The 19,557-nt window shown below is 45.8% G+C and overlaps 2 protein-coding genes, 1 long non-coding RNA gene and 1 pseudogene across 4 annotated transcripts; 2 read left to right on the top strand and 2 right to left on the bottom strand.

Moving 5' to 3' along the window:
* Positions 1-1,104: 1,104 nt before the first annotated feature.
* Positions 1,105-7,131, bottom strand: LOC108930357 (uncharacterized). Of its 2 annotated transcripts, XM_018745568.2 has the most exons (8): positions 7,061-7,131; positions 5,465-5,614; positions 4,959-5,072; positions 4,306-4,353; positions 3,830-3,952; positions 3,303-3,419; positions 2,805-2,867; positions 1,105-2,669 (listed from the first exon to the last, which is right to left on the bottom strand). In XM_018745568.2, exons 2-8 carry the CDS (start codon positions 5,612-5,614, stop codon positions 2,646-2,648), a joined length of 639 nt encoding a protein of 212 aa, XP_018601084.1. In that variant the 5' UTR covers positions 7,061-7,131; the 3' UTR covers positions 1,105-2,645. The 2 variants fall into 2 exon arrangements, with proteins under 2 accessions (XP_018601084.1, XP_018601085.1); XM_018745569.2 differs by lacking the exon at positions 3,303-3,419.
* Positions 7,132-7,352: 221 nt separating this feature from the next.
* LOC108930358 (uncharacterized) lies at positions 7,353-10,466 on the top strand. Its single transcript, XR_001965839.1, has 3 exons — positions 7,353-7,424; positions 9,253-9,567; positions 9,735-10,466. It is a non-coding gene; the product is annotated as an uncharacterized LOC108930358 (long non-coding RNA).
* A 33-nt stretch (positions 10,467-10,499) lies between these two features.
* Positions 10,500-13,755, top strand: LOC108930369 (uncharacterized; annotated as a pseudogene).
* Positions 13,756-13,858: 103 nt separating this feature from the next.
* Positions 13,859-19,491, bottom strand: LOC108930395 (1-phosphatidylinositol phosphodiesterase). The gene is made up of 4 exons (XM_018745612.1): positions 19,413-19,491; positions 17,483-17,595; positions 15,816-16,389; positions 13,859-14,899 (listed from the first exon to the last, which is right to left on the bottom strand). Exons 2-4 carry the CDS (start codon positions 17,539-17,541, stop codon positions 14,633-14,635), a joined length of 900 nt encoding a protein of 299 aa, XP_018601128.1. The 5' UTR covers positions 17,542-17,595; positions 19,413-19,491; the 3' UTR covers positions 13,859-14,632.
* Positions 19,492-19,557: the final 66 nt, after the last annotated feature.

Below are 19,557 nucleotides of genomic sequence, written 5' to 3'. Positions count from 1 at the left end.
GACTTCCACAGATTTCTCCGGAAAAACGCCTGACGAAAATCCAGCTTTGCATCCCCGGTTAAGAAAGGTCCTTCCGCGAAACTCATGGTAAAGGTAGTGATGCCCCCTTCTGGAAATGTCCAGTTAACGTAGTCAGACAAGGTGTCCTGCACATTTTTCCTCCACTTCTGTTGGTCTATGTCCATATTGCCCTCTATTGGTTGACATTCAGTGCATGATGCATGAACAGGGAAGAGTGGTATACAGTACTTGTATACAGTGAGTAAATGCCAGAAATGTCTCCTTCTCTAGTGTTATCCTTCATGCTGCTGTGTGCTGGGGGGCATCTCAACATGCCCACCAGACCCACCGATTCAAGGGTCTGAGCCCCGACTCAGTGGGAGAGTGGTAGTGTCTGTTACGGACACCGGCTCACGTCCCCTCCACAAAGCCATCGCCATGAGCTCCTTTAGCCCCCGGATCTTTCAGGTACGGTGTACAAAGATGCACTTTTGGGGGTCCTTCTTACAGCAGCCATCCTCCTCCTAAATGCCAGCCAAGGGTCTCAACTGCTCTACACTGAGAAGTAGGGATGAGTTACAGCACTTGTTCAGTTTCTGGTGTTTACTGTGATTTGTTGGGTTATGACCATGTTTCCTCATGTATCAGGTGCACCTCAGTGTTTAGTGTTTTAAGGTGTTGAGTGTTCAAATGTCCCTACAGGGATTAATAAAGTAACTATCCTCCCAAGTCCTATCCTATGAACAAAAGATGACAATTACATAACTGACGGTAATATAAAAATCGACAAATACGTAAGAACCCAAAGACAGACTTTTTAGCAAAAAAAGTTTTTCGACACACTTGCACAGAATCCTAAGTCACGGAGCACTGATGTGCAGCTGTTCTGGGGAACGTGGCGAAAGGTGTCGATGTCGACACAAAGCCATTTCAATAAAACCGCGACTCCAGTCAATGAGTACACAAGGCAGTACGGAAAGTACCTGAGTACATATTTATTTAAAAAAAAAAAAAAATTCAGCCTGAATAACAAACACACAACAAAATATCTGCAATTCTATGTAGACAAAAATACACATTTGTCACATGTATATTGTGCATATACAGCTTATTCTGATGGTTACGTAAATAATCTGTAAAAGTATAAAGTCAAACCCAATGTTTGCTGTAGACATGCATTAAATTAAGTTTAGCCGCTGGGAGAAGTAAACATTTTGCATCATTAAAGAGAAAGTAATTTCCTTCAGTATGAAATAGAATATTATTTTAGTAGCAATACCTTAAAAGTGGATCTTCGGAAACACTCTTTTTTCCGTGTTCACGGTTGGAACACGTTTTAATACCCAAACACAGAGATACGTCTAACTAGATTACTGTGTTCCCAAAGACAGACACACAAAAACTTTAGAATAGTGTAGTTATAAAAACACATATTTGTAAATGTAATGAGTTATATCATCTAAATAGTGACAAAACTAGTGTGGAAAGAGTACGATTAAAAAAAAAATAAAGTGCAGGAAAACATTCTGAGCGTATACAGACAGTGCAAGACACTTTCAGGTCACTTCGGAAGTGGAATAAAAATCTTGATTTATGGATGGAATCAAAAAACGTACATTGGATGTAGCTGGAGACTCAATTACACGTGACGGAAATCTAGGGATAATAAACCGAGTGTAAAGTTTTCGTGTTAGAAACTGCAGTGACAATGGATCTCGAACCCTCAGGGTCACTGCAGTGAATGTCCGCTCCAGCCGTGCGTCGATACATGGCAGGACGGACAGACAGGGGCTTCCTTGTTGAGCCGCTGAGTTAAAGGCACCAGGAGGGAGAGGTTGCTGAGGTGTTTCCCTTTCTGTTCAGGGGTTATTGAGATCCAAACTTTCAGTCCTTTGTACTGGACCCGTAGAGCGGTTAAAAAGGCTTGGACAAGCCAATACCTGAGGAGGACAGCTGTTGGCCAGCTGATGAGTCCCCTTCTCAAAGTGCACCTTGGTGATTCTTTAAAAACAAACAGACTTCCAACCCTTAAACACAGACATAAAGCAAATATTCATTTTTTTGCCATTTTCAAAGTCAGCACACAGTGAGCGATATCGTGTTCATCCATCAGGAGCTTATAGTGGGGACGGTCGGCTGTCTCGGCTTCTACCGCCACGGGACAGGACCTCACCTGGCGTTTCAGGTGTCGACGGCCTAAGGTCCTCTTCTCAGCTCTGAGGGACTGTTCCCCACCTCTGCGCTGGAATATGACAAGGGCGGCGGGTAACCGCCAAACAGGGAGGACACTGCGCGTCTGGGAACCTGGTCTTCCGCACACTTGGAGCTGTTCATCAATATACTAGCGATGTGGGGCTGATGTCCCAAACCTGTGCGCAGTCACAGTGCGCCATCGACCAGTCCAAGTCTATGTGGACTATCATCACTTTCTCAAACAAATTTGGTCCACGATTACGTGCTAAGTACTTTGAAATACCCTTTAGTGCTGGCTTTGTCTATAGCTTGATGTGCCCTGGGGCCCGACGGCGGCCACGTCCCAAACACCCTGGGGCTTTGTAGCGATGGACATGTGGCTGCTTGGATGAGGATGACAAAGGACAGGGGGTTCCAAGGCAGCACTGAACATTCGCTGACACTGGGACAGGTCACGGCTGCTGGGTGGCAGGAGTCTAGAGGCAAACGGACAGCAGCGGTTAGACTTGAGTGGTGGGTGCGGGGTCGGTGCAGGCATTCGAACGTTTTGACTGAACCGTGGAGATCGAACGTAACTCGCAGAGACCTTCGGCTCAGGGAAAAAGCTCTACCTCAGCATTCTGTCTTTGACGCTCCCATTCAGTGTGTCCCTCCAGCCTGCCGGCCGCCAACTCCTAGAAGAGCCCACCACACAGGAGAACGTCACTGACAGGTCTTTGCAGCTGACATTCCTTTCTGTTTACTATTTATTCTGGTTGCTATGGAGACGAGGGGGTGCGGTGGCGCAGTGGGTTGGACCACAGTCCTGCTCTTCGGTGGGTCTGGGGTTCAAGTCCTGCTTGGGGTGCCTTGCAACGGACTGGCGTCCCGTCCTGGGTGTGTCCCCTCCCCCCTCCAGCCTTGCGCCCTGAGTTGCCGGGTTAGGCTCCGGTTCCCCGTGACCCCATATGGGACAAGCGGTTCTGAAAATGTGTGTGTGTGTGTGTGTGTGTGTGTGTGTGTGTGTGTGTGTGTGTGTGTGTGTGTGTGCTATGGAGACAAACGTACAAACAACATGTATGCAATAATACAAAAGCAGATCTGTGTGCAGATCAGTGGTTGTTCCTCACCAAGGCCTCTTTTCGCCGGATGGCCCTACAGCCGAGCACTATGGTCAGGACTGCGACAAAGAGGTCCAGAATGGACAGGAAGAGAACTGTCCCCAGGATGGTAGTTGCATTGCAGTTCTGAGCGAGAGCGTAGCACAGAACAGCCGATATGAATGCACAGTGAGCTGTGGTTGTTGACACGTGATCACTGAAACAGCTGAACTTGCTACCAAAAGGTTATAGGTTAAAATCCCACAGGGACTTGTGTTGCACCTTAAGAAAGACACTTGACCTCAATTACTAATGTCAAAACAACTCAATCAGCGGAGGTCAAGCTTAGGTGCGTAATAGCAGACACTCGAGTGTGAAGCTCATTTTTGCTGCAAATTATAGCAAGGAAAATAAACAAAAAGTAAAGTTACTCTCGTGCGTGACTGCAGACAGGCTAAATGAGCTTCATCTGCATTCTGCAGGTACACACGTCAATGACCTGAACGGGAAGCGACAGGGACGTGTACCGGCGAGCAGCAGGAAGGGAACAGCCTTACTGTGTAGAAATGGGCCCCAGAGAGAGTGTTGTCCCAGCAGCGCTGAAAACATAGGCAGTAAATGATGATGCTGATGAAGGCTGTCAGAGAGCTGAGGCCGTTGGTGAAGATCGCCGCTTTGATCTGGAACACACATCACGTCTGCGGTTAAAGCATCACACTGCCAGCGTCGGGCGCCTTCCTTCTCGTTTCCTTTCGGCACCCGCGACTGAAGCGATGGAACGGTTCTGCTAATGAGCAGATGTGATTAGCGCTCACAGGTACGTCCGAGTGAAAACTTGAACGATAAAAAGTCACCGTGATGTCCCGGTTGGATTTTAAACTCATTTTTGGAGGTTGTCCGTTAAAATCCGCCGTGCGACGCTGCATTGGCTGGGTGCTGGGAAACTGCTGACACGTTAATCGAACGCAACCGCGAGGTCGACAAAGGCACCGCAGGGGCACACAGGGACGCGGGGCACAGAACCTCGACTCACCCCGCTCTGTCCTTTGGCAAAAGCAGACACCAGACCGCTCAAGACGTACTGCAAGAGAAAAGAATGCGTTTCAGTTCGGTTTCGGGGCTCTGAACGCTTTCTTACCGACCCTAACACTTCGCCAGTGTTCTATTAATCCTAAGATTATACGGGGGAACAGCTGGTAATGCAGTGGTTAGCCCTGCTACCTCTGACCCTGAAGGTTGCAAGTTCAAATCCCACTTCCAGCCGTAGTACCCTTGAGCAAGGTACTTACCCTAAATTGCTCCAGTATAATTACTCAGCTGCATAAGTGGGTAAATAATTAAAAGAGAATAAATATAATATTGAAAGTGCTGTTATGAAACAAAGTGTGATAACATTTCGTTACAATGAGACATGTAGAAAAAAATGGGGATTATGCACACTGACAAATGCTTGAGAAAAAAATGATGATGATGTCGATTCGCATAAAAGTCAGACGCTCCGGTTATGTTATTCTTCGCCGGCCACGCCGCAACACGCAGAGTTACTAGCGCGTATATTTCGTATCTACATTTCACCCTGGTAGCTTGCAGCAGAAGGGAGTTTCGAAGTCAGACGTGTCCATCAGCTGCCTGTGCCGAGGTCCGTTTCAGTCCTATGTTACCGCGTGCGTTCGCTGGCCTACTCACCACTACGCATCCCACCACCGATGCCACCTGCGCCTCCCGATAGAGACCTCCGTAATTAAGCACCGACACGAAGAAAGTGCCTACGAGCACAATCCCGATTGTAACCTGTACAGTCTTGGGAGAAATAGGAGAAAAAAAAAAAAAAGCAGTCAACAAGACATGTATGAAGAGAAAACAGTGGTTTGCATTCATACTGGTGCATATTGGTGAGTGTGTGAGTGTGTGTCTAGCAACTCAGTGTCAGTCAAAGCACAATGGGACAGACCATAAATGCCGAGAGGAGTTTTCAGCAAGTAATGACCCCTGTCATGCCAGGGAAGAGTGTATGTCCCCCGAGGCAAAGTTCAATCAAGTGACCAACGTTAGAGTGCGGTACTGTGTGTGTGAAACTAAGGACCGTGCGCTGCGTACAGAAGGTTCTCCGAAGAGCACTAACAGACTGCCGGTCAACCCCGTGTCTGTCCACGGGACAGCGCTTTGCGGCTCAGTAGAGCGAAGGGCCTCACCCCGATGACTTTGCCTTTTGGGAGCGACGCCACAGGCCGTAGCTCTTGGCTCCTGCTCCGCTGCCTGGTGTGTGTGGCGACCCGTGGCGGCTGCGGGTACACCTGGCTGGTGATCATAGCGGAGATGGCCGCGGCGGCGTGGCTGGACATCTGTGGACGTTTTACATGGGTCAGCGCTGATGGGGCGCAACTCAGGCCACACTCGCAAATCCCACCTGTGCACTTTGTATACTTTATTTATTTTTTGTTTCGCTCACACCTTTGTCCCAGGTGATTTACAATGTTGGAGGAGTTACTTTGCCATGAGTTGTCCATTTATACAGCACGGCATTTTCACCGTGAAAATGTAGGTACCTCGATCGAGGGTACTACAGCAGGAGCAGGGATTCAAACCCAGGACCTTCAGACTGCGAGAGCACCAACCGCTCCTGCACCCACAGTCCCTGCACCTTGATATTGTACCGCATTGTACCACTTGCTCAAACCTTGCAGGGCACTTCAAGGAACACCAGCATTTTACCACAACTGTGTGGTTAATCACAGAGGGATGTGAGCATTTTATACATAACACAGAAATGACATTTGTGTGACCAGTAAATACTGGTTTGTTCAGACTTAAGTCAGTTCGGTCCGAGCCGTTTAATCAGTTCATTGGCGGGGAAACCAATACAGGGTTTATTATACATATTGTACCAGTGGGTGGGCACATACGCCCTGCTGGATCCCTGGAGGTACAGGGACAGGGACACGTCCCCCCCACCCCCCTCCTTTAGCCTATGAAAGAGCCCCAGTCCCCTCTCTGTCACCTAAAGATCAATTTTGGGAAGCAAAAAGCTTGCCTTGAATTTCCGTTCTAAAAACAGAAACGTTTGTGGGTGGAAAATATGTAAGAACTGAGATTACTGGTGACCAGATAATCATCATCACCAGCAGAGTAAGGAATTTGTGAGCAACAACTGCTCTTTGGTGCTTTATATTTATTTAGCTGCTGCAAAGCAACTCACAATTATTTCCACAGCTGGGTAATTTTACTGGAGCAATTTAGGGTAAGTACCGTGCTCAAGGGCACCACAGCTGGAGGGGGGGATTCGAACCTGTGACCTGTGGGTCCAAAAGCAGCAGCTGTAACCACTACGCCCCCCAGCCCAGGTGCCCTTTTCACTCTCTTTCTGTGTGTTTAAATGCAGAAGACGGCGTTTCCATTAATGTTTGTCTTTTTCAGCGCAGAATGAATCACAGCTGGAGTCGCTGCCATCACTGTATCATCGTGTCCCCCCCTCCACACACACACACACACACACACACACACACACACACTGTCCACGTTCACACAGTCACATTCCGCGGGAAAAAAATGGCTGCGAAGGGCGCGCGACAGGCGCCTGTGTTGGACCCCCTACCCCCCAGGAAGGAGGAATAAGCAAGAGCGAAAAAAAACACACTGTAACACACACACATACACACACACTAACGGCTCCTTTCTCCTCGACATTCCATCCCGTTCGCACTCGGACTGGAGCAGCAGCGGCGGCCGCCGCCACGGACTCGGACAAAGAAGGGAGAAGCCGAGTGTTTGAGGAGCGGAGCGGAACTTACTGTATATTCTCTGTATTCCTCGGTTCTGGGCTGGGCGTCGCGCGCGCGGCGGATGGAGCGGCCGCGCGCGCTCGATGCAGAGGCGCTCGGAACGTTTCGGCCTTTTAAAGGGGTATTACAGCATCCTCCGTCGCGCGCACAGTCCCGCTCGCGGAGCCCTAGTTCTTCAGTCCCGCCTCAGCGAACTGTCTGAGGCGACGACGCGCCGCCAGTTTTAACGAAGTCCCTTCGATTTCGGACGCTTTTCGCACTAGTTTTAAGCCACATTTACAGAGCGGGAATAAAGTCAGAGAAAGTACCTCAACCAACGTACTAGACTAGAGCAGAGGTGGAATTCGAACCTCCGCTGTTGGGCTCCAAAAGCGTGAGTGCGAACCACTGTCCCCCGTAGCCTGTCCGTACAGTACTATGGTATCTTAGTATACACACAGTCCTCCAGGGACGCGGAGGGAGGGGGGTCCTGCATGACACGGTGACCGTAAACCGAAATACCTGTTGTGTCTCGCACCTGCCCCAGTAGGTTATGAACTTACCTGGGGTGACTGACTGTTAGTCATGTGATTCCTATAAATCATTTTTTTACTTGAAGATTAAAAGAATGTGACCTTTTTTAGAACTGCGCCCCCCCAAAAGTGCCAAATCGTACTTTTATTCCAAACCCTCATTTTTTGCTTCCTCCTTATACAACAGTATTTTGAAACTCCTGGAAGCTGTAAATAGTGTAGTATTTTCACTGAATATGCAAGTATGGAGTATATTATTTGTACATGTGTATGTATTTAGTGGAGGCTGCAGAGTGTTTTGTACACAGATTTATGCACCACATGTTTTCTGCACTGAAACACAATCGGGCTTTTATTAATAGTGCATATTATGTGTTGGTCACTTCATCCGTTCCATGGATAACTGTGAAAAAAAGAATATATTGCTTTGTAAAACACTGCCAGCTGTATGAAAATGGGTAAGTTTAAGGCGTCAGCGATGAATGAACGTGCACGTGCGCATCGGCGCGCGCGCAGACACGTCGGAATTGGCCGCGATGATGACTGATTGTAATTATGATAATTATATTGTAGGACTTATGATTAATTATAATTAATTTATGGGACTCCGTTTTAATCCAAAAGTTAGTCGTTCAGCTGGGAAAGGCGGCACTACGAGTAAAACGAGGTGACCGCACTGCGTCACGCACTGCTGTGTCCGCGTGGCACAGACGTCTTTTACATCATTAATAATCGTTATACTGTGTTTTTCAGAAATAAATGTACCGCTTGTGTTTAACCTCCGTCATCCGAGCAGCGATACGGAGCTCTCGGTAAAGTGCAGCGAGAGGAGTCCGTTCCTGTGGAATTGAGTCATTTCTGAGCGGTTCAGAAACTATCCAGCCGCGATCACGTGTCCCGTCGACGACGTTAACTTTGTACAACTATATTATGTATACTGAATACATAACTATGTCTGAACCGAGGATTTTCCTCGGATCTGCTGCATCGCGCGGGACAAAAACAGAGATATGCAGCAGATCCGTGGAAAATCCTGGGTTCAGACAATAGTTATGCGTTCCTGCGCTGTCAGTTATACCACAGAGTCCATTTTACGTTCATTTATTTTTCAAGCCGAACTTCTCATCCACGTCAACTAATATTTTTCAAAAGAACTCCACTTTCACGTGACATGATGTCCATGATAGTTGCAATGCCAATGTGGACTGTTAAGAGAGCATAATTGAAATGCGTGTCAGTTCGACGTATTCATTGGGGGAAAAGGTATTACATCAATTCCATTTATTTCTACATGAATGCACGAGGTTTCCAACTAACGGCAACTTCCTCGCACACTTCCTAACAAAGCTGAAGGGGTGGCCGCCGCTTTAAAAAATAACGGCGGGAATTTGACCCAGAAGTGAAACTCGTGGTATGACGGTGCCCCGGAAGTGAAATCTCTTCAGTCGCGTTGCATAGATACAGCAATCGCATCCTTAACGACGGAAGGGTTTACCATCCTGCGAATCAGGCATCCGCATTTCTGCTTATACGTTTTCTTTTTCTTTTTTTTTTTTTTTTTTAATATTTCCGGACCAAGCACCCCCCCCCTTATTGGTAGTTAGTTGCAGTAAAAACACAAAGACACGATTTGGCAGCATCGCGATCCCACGATGAACATGACATGACATGTCACACTGTCTGCCACAGGTCCTTGCAAGTGACCGGTTTAGGAGGAGGCGCCCCAGGAAGCTGCAGAACCCCACACTTGTGAGACCTCATCTCACCGCAGCTCCAGAGAGGTGGCTCCCGCCAAGGAGCTGGACGAAGGCGAGACCCTCTGCGGCCGAGTGAAGGATGAGCTGCTGGACTTGGAAATGGTCGAAACCAAGCGGGAGGTGTGGCGAGGGCCCTGCTCTCCAGAGTCGTCCACACATCGCCGCCTCAACAGTGCCGACTGACAGCTCACCGTCGGCTGGCGGGAGTCCGAGCTGCAGCGTCGATCCCTCGGATGAGGCAAGAGGGGTGCGTCGGCCGTTGATCGGCAGCGTGAGGGTCTTGGGTACAGGGTATTGCATTGGTGTCCCTCCACTTACTGCAGCGAAGATGCACCGACTAAGGAGACGGTGCAATGGCCGTGAATCGATGGCTGTCATTTCGCTGACGCTGATGCCACTCTTTCTTTCCAGCAGTTTCTATGCAGTTGAGCAGCAGGGGAGGATGCAGAGGTGCCGAGCTAGGATGCCCTGAGAAATGCCAGTCCTGCAGAGAAATGAACCGCGCAGGTACTCGTGCTGAAGATCACACTGGGTCAGGGCATCTGAGCAGTGGGCGCTTTCTTTGTTGCACCTTCACTGGAGATTCTTCTGAATCGTTGAGATTTGAGGAGGACAGCAGTCCCTACGTTCCGACATGCCACCGAGCCTCTGCACGTCGTCATGGCACAGGTCAGATAGACCCATTTTAGAGCGCCTTCGAATCTCTGGAAATGGCTGTGAAACAAATTAAACGATTCCTTCACCTTCAGTATTTATCTGGACAAAGCAGTTAAGCTCCTGTGTCCAGTCTGTCAAATGAAATCAGTTCCCAAGTAAGTGTGGAATTATTCATACACATTAATGATGTGGAAAGTAATTATACAAAGTATACAGGCTTTACAAACAAGTTTGCTCACTCTTTATTCCATGGCCATGAATCGTTATCATTATTTTGTGCTTTTTGTACACGTTCTTTGTGTGTTCTGCAGCAAGGTGGGGGATCATGAGGGGGCAAATTCATGGAAGTAAACTAGAGGGTGTGAAATGGGGGTTTAAGATGTGTATGTGTGTGTGTGTGTGTTGAAGCTAGACCCAGCCTTCAGCAGCAAGCAGCTAAAAAAGATTGATGTGACTTGAGAGTGTCATGTGTTCTCCAGCCCTGGGAGCTCTGTTCATTGCCGCTTTCGCTGTAGGTACCACATGAGGAAGAAGTTCCATCAGCGAGCTGCCAGAGCAGTGTTAGTGACTCCTGAGGGAGGCGTGGAGGAGGGCCGCCAGGAGGCACCGTGAGCACAAGCGGTCCACTCCACTGTCCGCCACGGTCCACTCAGCCCAATCAGTGCTCCCGTCCAGTTGGCTGCAGAATATTCCCGATGCGGGACCCTCGAGACCCTCGGGGAATAGACTTGTGGACCGTGGAGGGGCCCTTGTGGCCCTTGTAATCTCTCCTTGGTTACATACAAAGCAAGATAAGGCATGCAGTTGCTAAGCATTATAGAAGTGAACTGATGCCCAAAATCAATTTGGGGGAATCAGTTTTTTTTTTTATTTTCCTACACAGATTTTTTTTTTTTTTTTTACTAAAAAGGTACAGACAGCTTATTTTAACTTCAATATTTATTTCATTAAATCTTTAAGGGTTTTTAACATTTTTCTGTGTTCCTGTGGTCCACAAGTCTATTCCCCGAGGGTCTCGAGGGTCCCGCATCGGGAATATTCTGCAGCCAACTGGACGGGAGCACTGATTGGGCTGAGTGGACCGTGGCGGACAGTGGAGTGGACCGCTTGTGCTCACGGTGCCTCCTGGCGGCCCTCCTCCACGCCTCCCTCAGGAGTCACTAACACTGCTCTGGCAGCTCGCTGATGGAACTTCTTCCTCATGTGGTACCTACAGTGAGAGCGGCAATGGAACACAGCTCATACTTTGTGTCGGGATCGTTTTAAACAAATTAGCTTAATGAAAGCACTCTGATGGATCTTTTCATGAGCACAGTATTACATATGACATGTAGCTTTAAGAATCCATAAAGGCAATTATGACAATGGTCATAACCTGTTCTTGTGGAGTGCATTATATTTATCTGTTTAGTTGACACTTTTATCCAAAGAAAAATATTTTTTACCCATTTATATAGTTAGGAAATTATTGGAGCAATTTATTTAACCCTAAGTAACCCTCAGTGCTTTAGGTGGGATTCAAGCCTACATCATTTGAGTCCTATGGAAGAGGCTCTCCAACGCACTACCTGCTGTCCAATAGGAGGTATGTTTCCAAAGCTCATAAACCTGTAGGTCTTTGAACATGAATGAAAATGTAAGACCAAATCAACTCCTCCCCACACTTTCCAGCTTGTTGAAGGAACATTGTTTAGCAGGGAGCTCGCTCTGTTATCATGCAGATGTAGCAGTGTTCTCGTTCGAGGGCATCGCCCAAAGTGTCTCTGTCCTGCAGCAGGAAGTTGCGTCATGTGTTATGACTCAAGATGAAAGTTTGGCCGTTTCATTTTATATCTCTGCAAAGAAAACTTAAAAAAAAAAACATCTGTCACGCTAATTTGAAGTAAATGTTCCTTTTTTGAATTTTTAGCAGACCGTAGTGTTAAAATCCCATTAAAAAACATGACATCAGAGTTTTTGGCTTTAGATTTCTGTTTTTTCCCCACTCAGTAGCTTTCTTTGTTTTAATCAGATGTTCACTGTGGAAGTTGGAGCCCTGTTTTTTTCATGTTTGTGGTGGTAACATCAATACCTTTAAAAGCTGGTTTATGGCTGTGTGCTTATTCCCAAAGTAATTATTTGAAATCTACTGATTTTACAACCAGCTGTGTGTTATGTGTCAAATGAAGTTTAAAGATCCATATGGTTGCTCCCTCCTTGGACTTGAAGTGCTGCTGAAGTTACCAGTTTGTGTCTGACTGCTGCGCTGTCTGCTGTTAGATGGCTGAAGCACATCATCAAGAAGAAAGAGTTGGTGTTGAGTTTTATGGAGACAATGGAGAAAGGGACAGAAGTCCTAGCTGAGGCAGTAGGGGAGATATTTCCTATTTTTTCAATTGCTGCGCCGCTTGTTGAATTGGCTCTGGAAAATGTGACTAGTCCAGAGGCAGATTTGATGAAAGAGAAGTTCAAGAAGGTGCAAGACCGCCTTTATGTGATCTCTGAGGAAGTGCAGCACGTCATCCGGGAGATCAAAAAGTGTAACATGGACACAGCCTATTTTGAGGTAGAGGAGAACATTACCACCCAGTTCCAAAAATACATGGACTTCCTCAATGCCAAGCCTGAATTCCGTCAGGTCAAGAAGAAGCTCTTCTTGGAGCACTTTGGCAAGACTGGCAGAGACAAGAACTTGCACATGCTGTACTCGGTTATAACAGGAGACAACTTCTCAGGTGAGTCAGTGCTGGAGATCACGCTAAACTACGAGGAGAAGAGCCGGAGGGCTATGGAGGATTTCTGTGCCCGACTGAAAAACCTGTTCCGTGTGGGTCTCATCACTCTGTTGGGTCACGCAGCCATGGAGAGGCATAGGGAAGAAGTGGAGCTTCTCCAGGTTTTGGGTAAGAGGATTATGGACGTTGAGGAGAAGATGAAGGCTGCGGTGGAGGAGTGCAAGAGCAGCTTTGCCAAGCAGGCTGAGCATGACATCAACAAACGACTCATGGACTGGAAGGAAAAGCCCCCCCTCAGAGCTTGCAGATGCCACAGTGGGGTTTCTGAAGCAAAAATATGACTGGGTTTCCTGGCCTGTTAGGGTCTACCCCATTCATCGTATTTCTTCAAGAACTTGATCACCGGCAAGAAGTATGAGGGTATCAGTGGAAGGAACTACTTTGCTTTTGCAACTGAGCCGCCGCGCGTGGTGGTATCATACAGCCTCGAGCCAGCAGCCTTGGACAAGGAAAAACTGAGGACCTTCATAGGGAACGGGAAAAGGATGAGGGACAGGACTAAATTAACTCAGAAGTTGCAGGGCTTGCAGCCCCCATGCCTGGTGCATGCTATTTGTTGAGACGTGGCGGAAAACTCCACCTTCCCAGAAACCGCTCGATACTACCAGTTTCACAAGGGCACCCATGTATATGTGTACTCAGATTAACAGTTGTTCCAGGTCAGTATCATGATAAGTAAATTTCTCTAAACTACACAGCCCTAAAGTGCAGCCACTTTCAGAATTTTAACTACTGGTAAAAGGAATCGCAAATTATTCTTAAATACTGATTAAACCAACAAGATCAGAACCCTAAAAAGTCATCAACCAACAGTTACGGTCGGTAGCAAACTAGTCAATGATTCACAACCATCTATCAATTGGAGTCGCCTACTTCACTTGAATAAACACCCACACCACCCATCCTCCCCATGCTTTCTATGGTCTGACGGTGTTACATCAATTGGTAACCAAAGGAATGCAGAAAAATGTCAAGCTTGGTGATCAACTGAACATCAAACTCAACCACCCATGTTACTAAAATTGTCTCTAGGTTCTAGTGAACGACTAACAATGCACCTTGTTCTTTACTTCATACGTAATTACCCATCATCAACTGTGTAAGAGCCAGAGATGACCTTAACAGGGGGTCTATCAGAGGAAGATAGCTGATCAAGAAAGACAAGGGCTAGGACAGGACAGAGGACAGAACACCTGTTCAAGGAGCAGAGTAACTGTAAAAATAAACGTTAGAAATGTATTGTCCCTCACTGCTTCTCCAAACCACCAGGAGAAATCTGTATAAAAATTTCAACGTCAAACACAGATGGGGACCAACACCAATAAATATGTAATTGTTACAAAACAGTCCGTTTATGTGAATGTCCTGCAGCACATCAAACACGTCCAGGAAACCGCAGCAACGGAGTTGCTTTCACTGCTTTTATTTTTGTGGCTACAGTGTGAAGCCTGTACATGTGAAAATCAAAGGAATTCAATTTCCGCTATTAAAATCCTCCAGGCCTGTACTACAGAACGATTCGTCGGTACAGTATCGTAAATGTCTTGACGTCGCCTATCGAAATAAAACCAGCTCAGCCTTAGCTGGAACTAATTTTATTTAATTTTATTGATTTCCATCATTGACCCTGTTAACTATTTGCCATAGATTGACATAAACTGAACTGTGTAGCAGTGAGATTTTCTTCAACAAAACATGAAAAACAATTAACGATAGTATTTGTTCTTGCTGCCGTTGTAATTGGACTTTAAAATAAAGACGACAACACACCACAAAGGAGGAATCGGGGATGAGCTTACGTTTTTAGGAAACTGGGAGGGGCTGGGGGTGGGGCCAAGAAAGTGGGTGGGGCAAGGGGCGGGGCTGCAGTAGGCAGTCTACTCAGTTGAAGTCAATGATGGCCTGCAGGAGTGGAGCAGCTGGGAAGTCCATGCTAATCATCCCAAAACGGCGTGGTTTGCCCATCCTGACCGTCAGATACTCCAGAAGCTGGACATTCACACGCTGCGCCACAAAGCTGGGGAAGGCGAAGAGCCCCGCACCGCTGGCATAGCTGAGGAAGAGACGGTCCTTGTTGCCAACTTCAGCAGCTTCCAGGTGTTTCTGGACGCTCTGCCACTTCTCAGGCACATGCAGCAAGGTGGGCACCTGGGACACAGTGAAATTGAGACTTTTCATTGAAATACTCTGATTTAACTCATACCATTGTCCTAGGTGATTTCCAAAGCTTTGTAAATACTGGTTACTCTGAGATATCAAAGACTTCTGTAAGACAATGTGCATCATTTCCACAATACCTAGACATAATACTGAAAAAGTGTGTCACATTTACATAAAGAAATGCTTTCAACATGTTCTGTATAGTCCCTCTACAATAGGTTTCCCCAACCCAGTACTTGCTGCAGTTTCTTCAAGGATTTAGAGCTAATTAGCATCCTCTTATTAATACATTATATAATGTATCATTCTAATTTTACAAATCAAATATATTTAAAAAATCCAGTAAAATCAAATTAGAAGTGAGTACTTTTTTTCACAATTAAATACATATTGCTAGTAAAGTTATATCTGGATGTTGTGAAAAAGTCCCCAAATGCAAATGCTACATCTAGAATTTCACTAGACCTTTTCAGGTCTCTTGTGCATGAGCTACTGATGTAATGACACACACCTGGTCAAGAGAACCCATTTGTCCAAATACTTTTGGTCCTTTAAAATGGGTGTTCTATGTATATAGAAAGGCCTACATGGTTGACAAATTATAGGTGTAAATTAAAACAAATTAACTGCCTGCACTTTGGCCTTTGTTTCTTTTCAGATCCCATGTGCTGGAGCACAGAGCCTGAAAGACAAAAATCATGTCACTGTTCAAATATTTACAGTCTGCTGTACACATTTATTAATTATCTGCAGCAATTAGGTCATATTGCTCCTTTTACCGCTTCACGGTATAACATCTGTGACTGTTATGAAATCTACAAATTCTTAGTGCACAATATCTAGTGAACTGTCATGTATTTTAGGCCTCTGTCTGCCCCCCCACCCAACCCCGCCGGGTTTCTACCTTCCACTTGTCGTCAATGTCCAAGGAGCGATAGCGCATACCGAGGTCAGGACCGTGGAAGTCTTGCAGGACTATGAGCTTGCCCCTGACCTGGCCCATGGTGGGCACCAGCCGGCTCTGCCACAGCAGGTCCCAGTTGGCGTAGCTCTGGATATAGCTGACCACAGCCCCATAGATATCATCTGTCTCGCTGAACTCCTCACGGAGCCGCATCAGCACCGCCTCGGTGGGCTGCCGGCGCAGGAAGCTGGACACAACCTGCAGCACGTCACCAAAGTGTGCACGCTGGTACGCCATACCGTGGTGGATGGTGAGATTGCCAGTCACGTTGCGCACACGCACGTCTATTAGGCGCACGCCCGCCTCAAGCTGGAGGGCCAGTGACCAGGACTGACACTGAGCCAAGACGCCGCCGAAGAGGGCCATGGTGTTGTGGGTGCCGGGGAGTGTGATTTCTGACAGCGACCGGTTGTTTGGAATCGCTGCCATCCAGGATGGGTTATGGAACTCTGGGGTGGGAGTGTCATCGAAGTGTGGCTTCTGGATCGCCTTCGTGCAGGTCAACTCGAGCACCCTTTCACACACCATATATTGTGGGAATCAATCAATAGTACAGCAGGTAGTAGAGGAGGGCGTTAACAAGTTGCATTTACTCCATTACTTAAGCATATTTTTGGAAAAACTGAACATTATGTTTTGACATTGATAGTTTTTGCTTTTATTCACATGTATGTGTGAAGACAAAAGTCTGCTTTTACTCCATTACATTTCTCTCACTCTTTTTATTAGAACTTTCTCTTCTTAAAACTAAGTATTAACGCAAAACGTATGCATCATGAAATGCGTCAATTTCAGCAGCTGCAGTTGACTGTCAGGAAGTCGCATTTGTGAACCATCAAGAATACAACTTCACTGTCGTCTCACTTCTTTTGTTCATTGGGCAAATTCGCTCGACGTGACACCAATCGGAGTTTAGTGTCGACCAATCAGAGCTGCAGTTGTGTTTCATCCCGCCTCAACTGACAAACTAGTTCATTCATCTAAGGAAATTAACTTTGGAAGAAGTGAGACTAAATATTTTTTAACACGTTAAGATTATTTCATGAATTACTTCATTAAAGTTATCCTGCTACATATATGTATACACACAAACACACACACTTGGGACAAGCGGTTGTTGACGATGGATGGATATATATATGATATATATGTGTATGGATATATATATATATATACACACACACACACTATATAATATATATAGTGTGTATATATACTGTATATATAGTGTATACATATATATATATATATATATATATATATATATATATATATATATATATATATATATATATGTACTGCTAGTGGTTCATGCCATTAAAAACCTTCATTTGAATCAAAGCAGCTCAGCACCTGAACAGTTTTTTGACTTGTTACTTATTTTACTTTTACTGAAGTAATTTTTTAGACAACTATGTTTACTTGAATAATTTTTTTCAAGTGACAGTACTTTCATATGAGTACGATTTTTGGCTACTCCTAATAAGCTGAAACGTGTCAGCTAAACGAAGAAATAATAATGAACAACTACAGCGGATACTGCGCAGGGCACAACAAAACATTTTCACCAAGTCATGAATCCTTTTAAATATCCTGGAAAGTCTTACCCAAAAACAACCATCACCCAGTTTATCACATGTCCAGCACTTCTGATTTTTTCCTTCATGACTGAGTCTTCCAAATAAAGTAGACTGTGCGGAATCCAGGAACTTTAGCTGCACTGTAGGAAAGTGGAAAATAAAGTACTGTATGTGACTGTTTAACGAGACTTCTCACGCATCTCGATTGTGTGTTTTAGGAAATTAATACTTTTTTCTCATCCATTTTTTTTTCTTATCCTGAAAAACAGGCTTCAATTGTTTAGCCATTTCACCATTAGATATCTACCACATTTCTTTCCTGTAACTTTAGAGATACAATATAGTGCAACCAGTCACTCAACGCAGTATCAGTAGTAACTTGACCAAGTCAGGGATGCGGTGATCCTGAGCCTGTACCGGCTACTCAAGAGAACGTCCTGGACAGGACACCAGTCCATCATCTGGCAATTATTAGGAGTTTATTCTGACCATGCATTCTTATTTTCAGCCCTTTTAAATCAATTTTATTAGCTGTGAAGCGTTGTCAGCATATCACAGGTGTTTAAGGTTCCTTCCACCAGTTTTGATTTACATTTATTGATTTAGCTGACGCTTTTCTCCAAAGCAACTTACAATGTTAAGGTGACAATTATTTACCTATTTATACAGCTGGGTAATTTTACTGGAGCAATTCAGGGTAAGTACCTTGCTGAAGGGTACGTACTACAGCCTGACTTCTCATTTCATTTGAGACATTTTGCGATTGAGAAACTGTTTAAAATGACAGCCAAAGACACTAGAGAATAAATGTTCGATCATTTGTTTAGCAGTTTGCAGTTTCACATGATCAAGTTTTCGGGGCTGGTACGGCCAGCGCTGGTGCCTTCAAGAACCTGGGCTGTGCATTCATATGTGGGCTTAGTCTGTGTGGTTTTTTCATTCTGCCCGCATTCACATGGGTTTCCTTGGGGTGCCCCACTTTCGTCCCACACTCCTACAACCTGTGTCTCAGGTAGATTGATAAATCCCCCTCAGTGGGCGTGTGCAAATGGGTGTGTGTATATAATTGCTCTGCAGTGGACTGGAGTCCCATCCAGTGTGTACCCTGCCTCGTGCCCTATGCTACCGGGTTATGTTCCAGATCCCAACAACAGGGTTCATGAAAAAGAGACTGATGAAACTGGGGGGAAATAAAGGGAGGTTGTAAGTCATGTTCCACACATTAAGGATGTGAAACTCCAGAATATATAAGTTGTCAAACATATTCAGGTGTTCTTTTTCATACATGTAGTTACAGCTGTCAAAGGCTGACATGTCCAGTAAAAAGTAAACAAAACGCATGAGCTGGTGGAGGATCCAACCCAGGGTAGGAGGAAGGAGTATCATTATGGACAACTCCCAGTAACCCAGCCCTGCCCTAAGTGAATTTTGACAGCCAGCTGCCAACACATAAGGACCAATTGTAGGGATTATAAAGGCAGCTGGTCTGAGGACTTGGGAGAACGGTGTTTGAGAGGGGAGCAGGCTACGAGCTTGGCCTTGAGAAAAGGTGTTTTGTTTTTTATTTGTCTGGTTCTTGCCTTTGGTCCAGAAGGGCCTGTTTGTTTTGGTTTATAAATAAACCCACTTTTTGGTTAAAGTCCTGCTGTCTCTGGCTTTAGTCCTGCCTGGTGGCTGCTCCACAACTGGCCACAAAAATCAGTAATAACAGATAGATACAATATTAATGAAAATGAGAAATATACAGGTAGGAAAAAGATCCCCATCCAGAGTTAACATTGTAACTGTTTTTAAAAAAAAAAAAAAACTTTGGATTTACGGAACTAAGAAAACAATGGAGACAAAACGCAGCAATAACACAATAGGCTTTGCAGTTCTTTGAAGACTTACAATCCCTAAGGGTCGAACTTGATAGGATTCAGTCATTGAAGGCGTGAATGTTCAGTGCTGATCTTACCTGACCTCGAAGGCTGGATTCTGCCTTGGGAGAGATTTACCGCATGTGAGCGAGGGGAGGAATGCAAGGGGATGTTGATGTAGCAGTTTCAATAGAAGTCCAGCACACATGGGGGTGGGTGCCCTGTGTCACGCCACTGTGTCAG

The sequence above is a fragment of the Scleropages formosus genome, chromosome 23 (assembly GCF_900964775.1).
Source record: "Scleropages formosus chromosome 23, fSclFor1.1, whole genome shotgun sequence".
Taxonomy (NCBI): Eukaryota; Metazoa; Chordata; class Actinopteri; order Osteoglossiformes; family Osteoglossidae; genus Scleropages; species Scleropages formosus.
The sequence above is the reverse complement of the archived record's forward strand: the minus strand, read 5'-3'. Positions and strand labels throughout refer to the sequence as shown.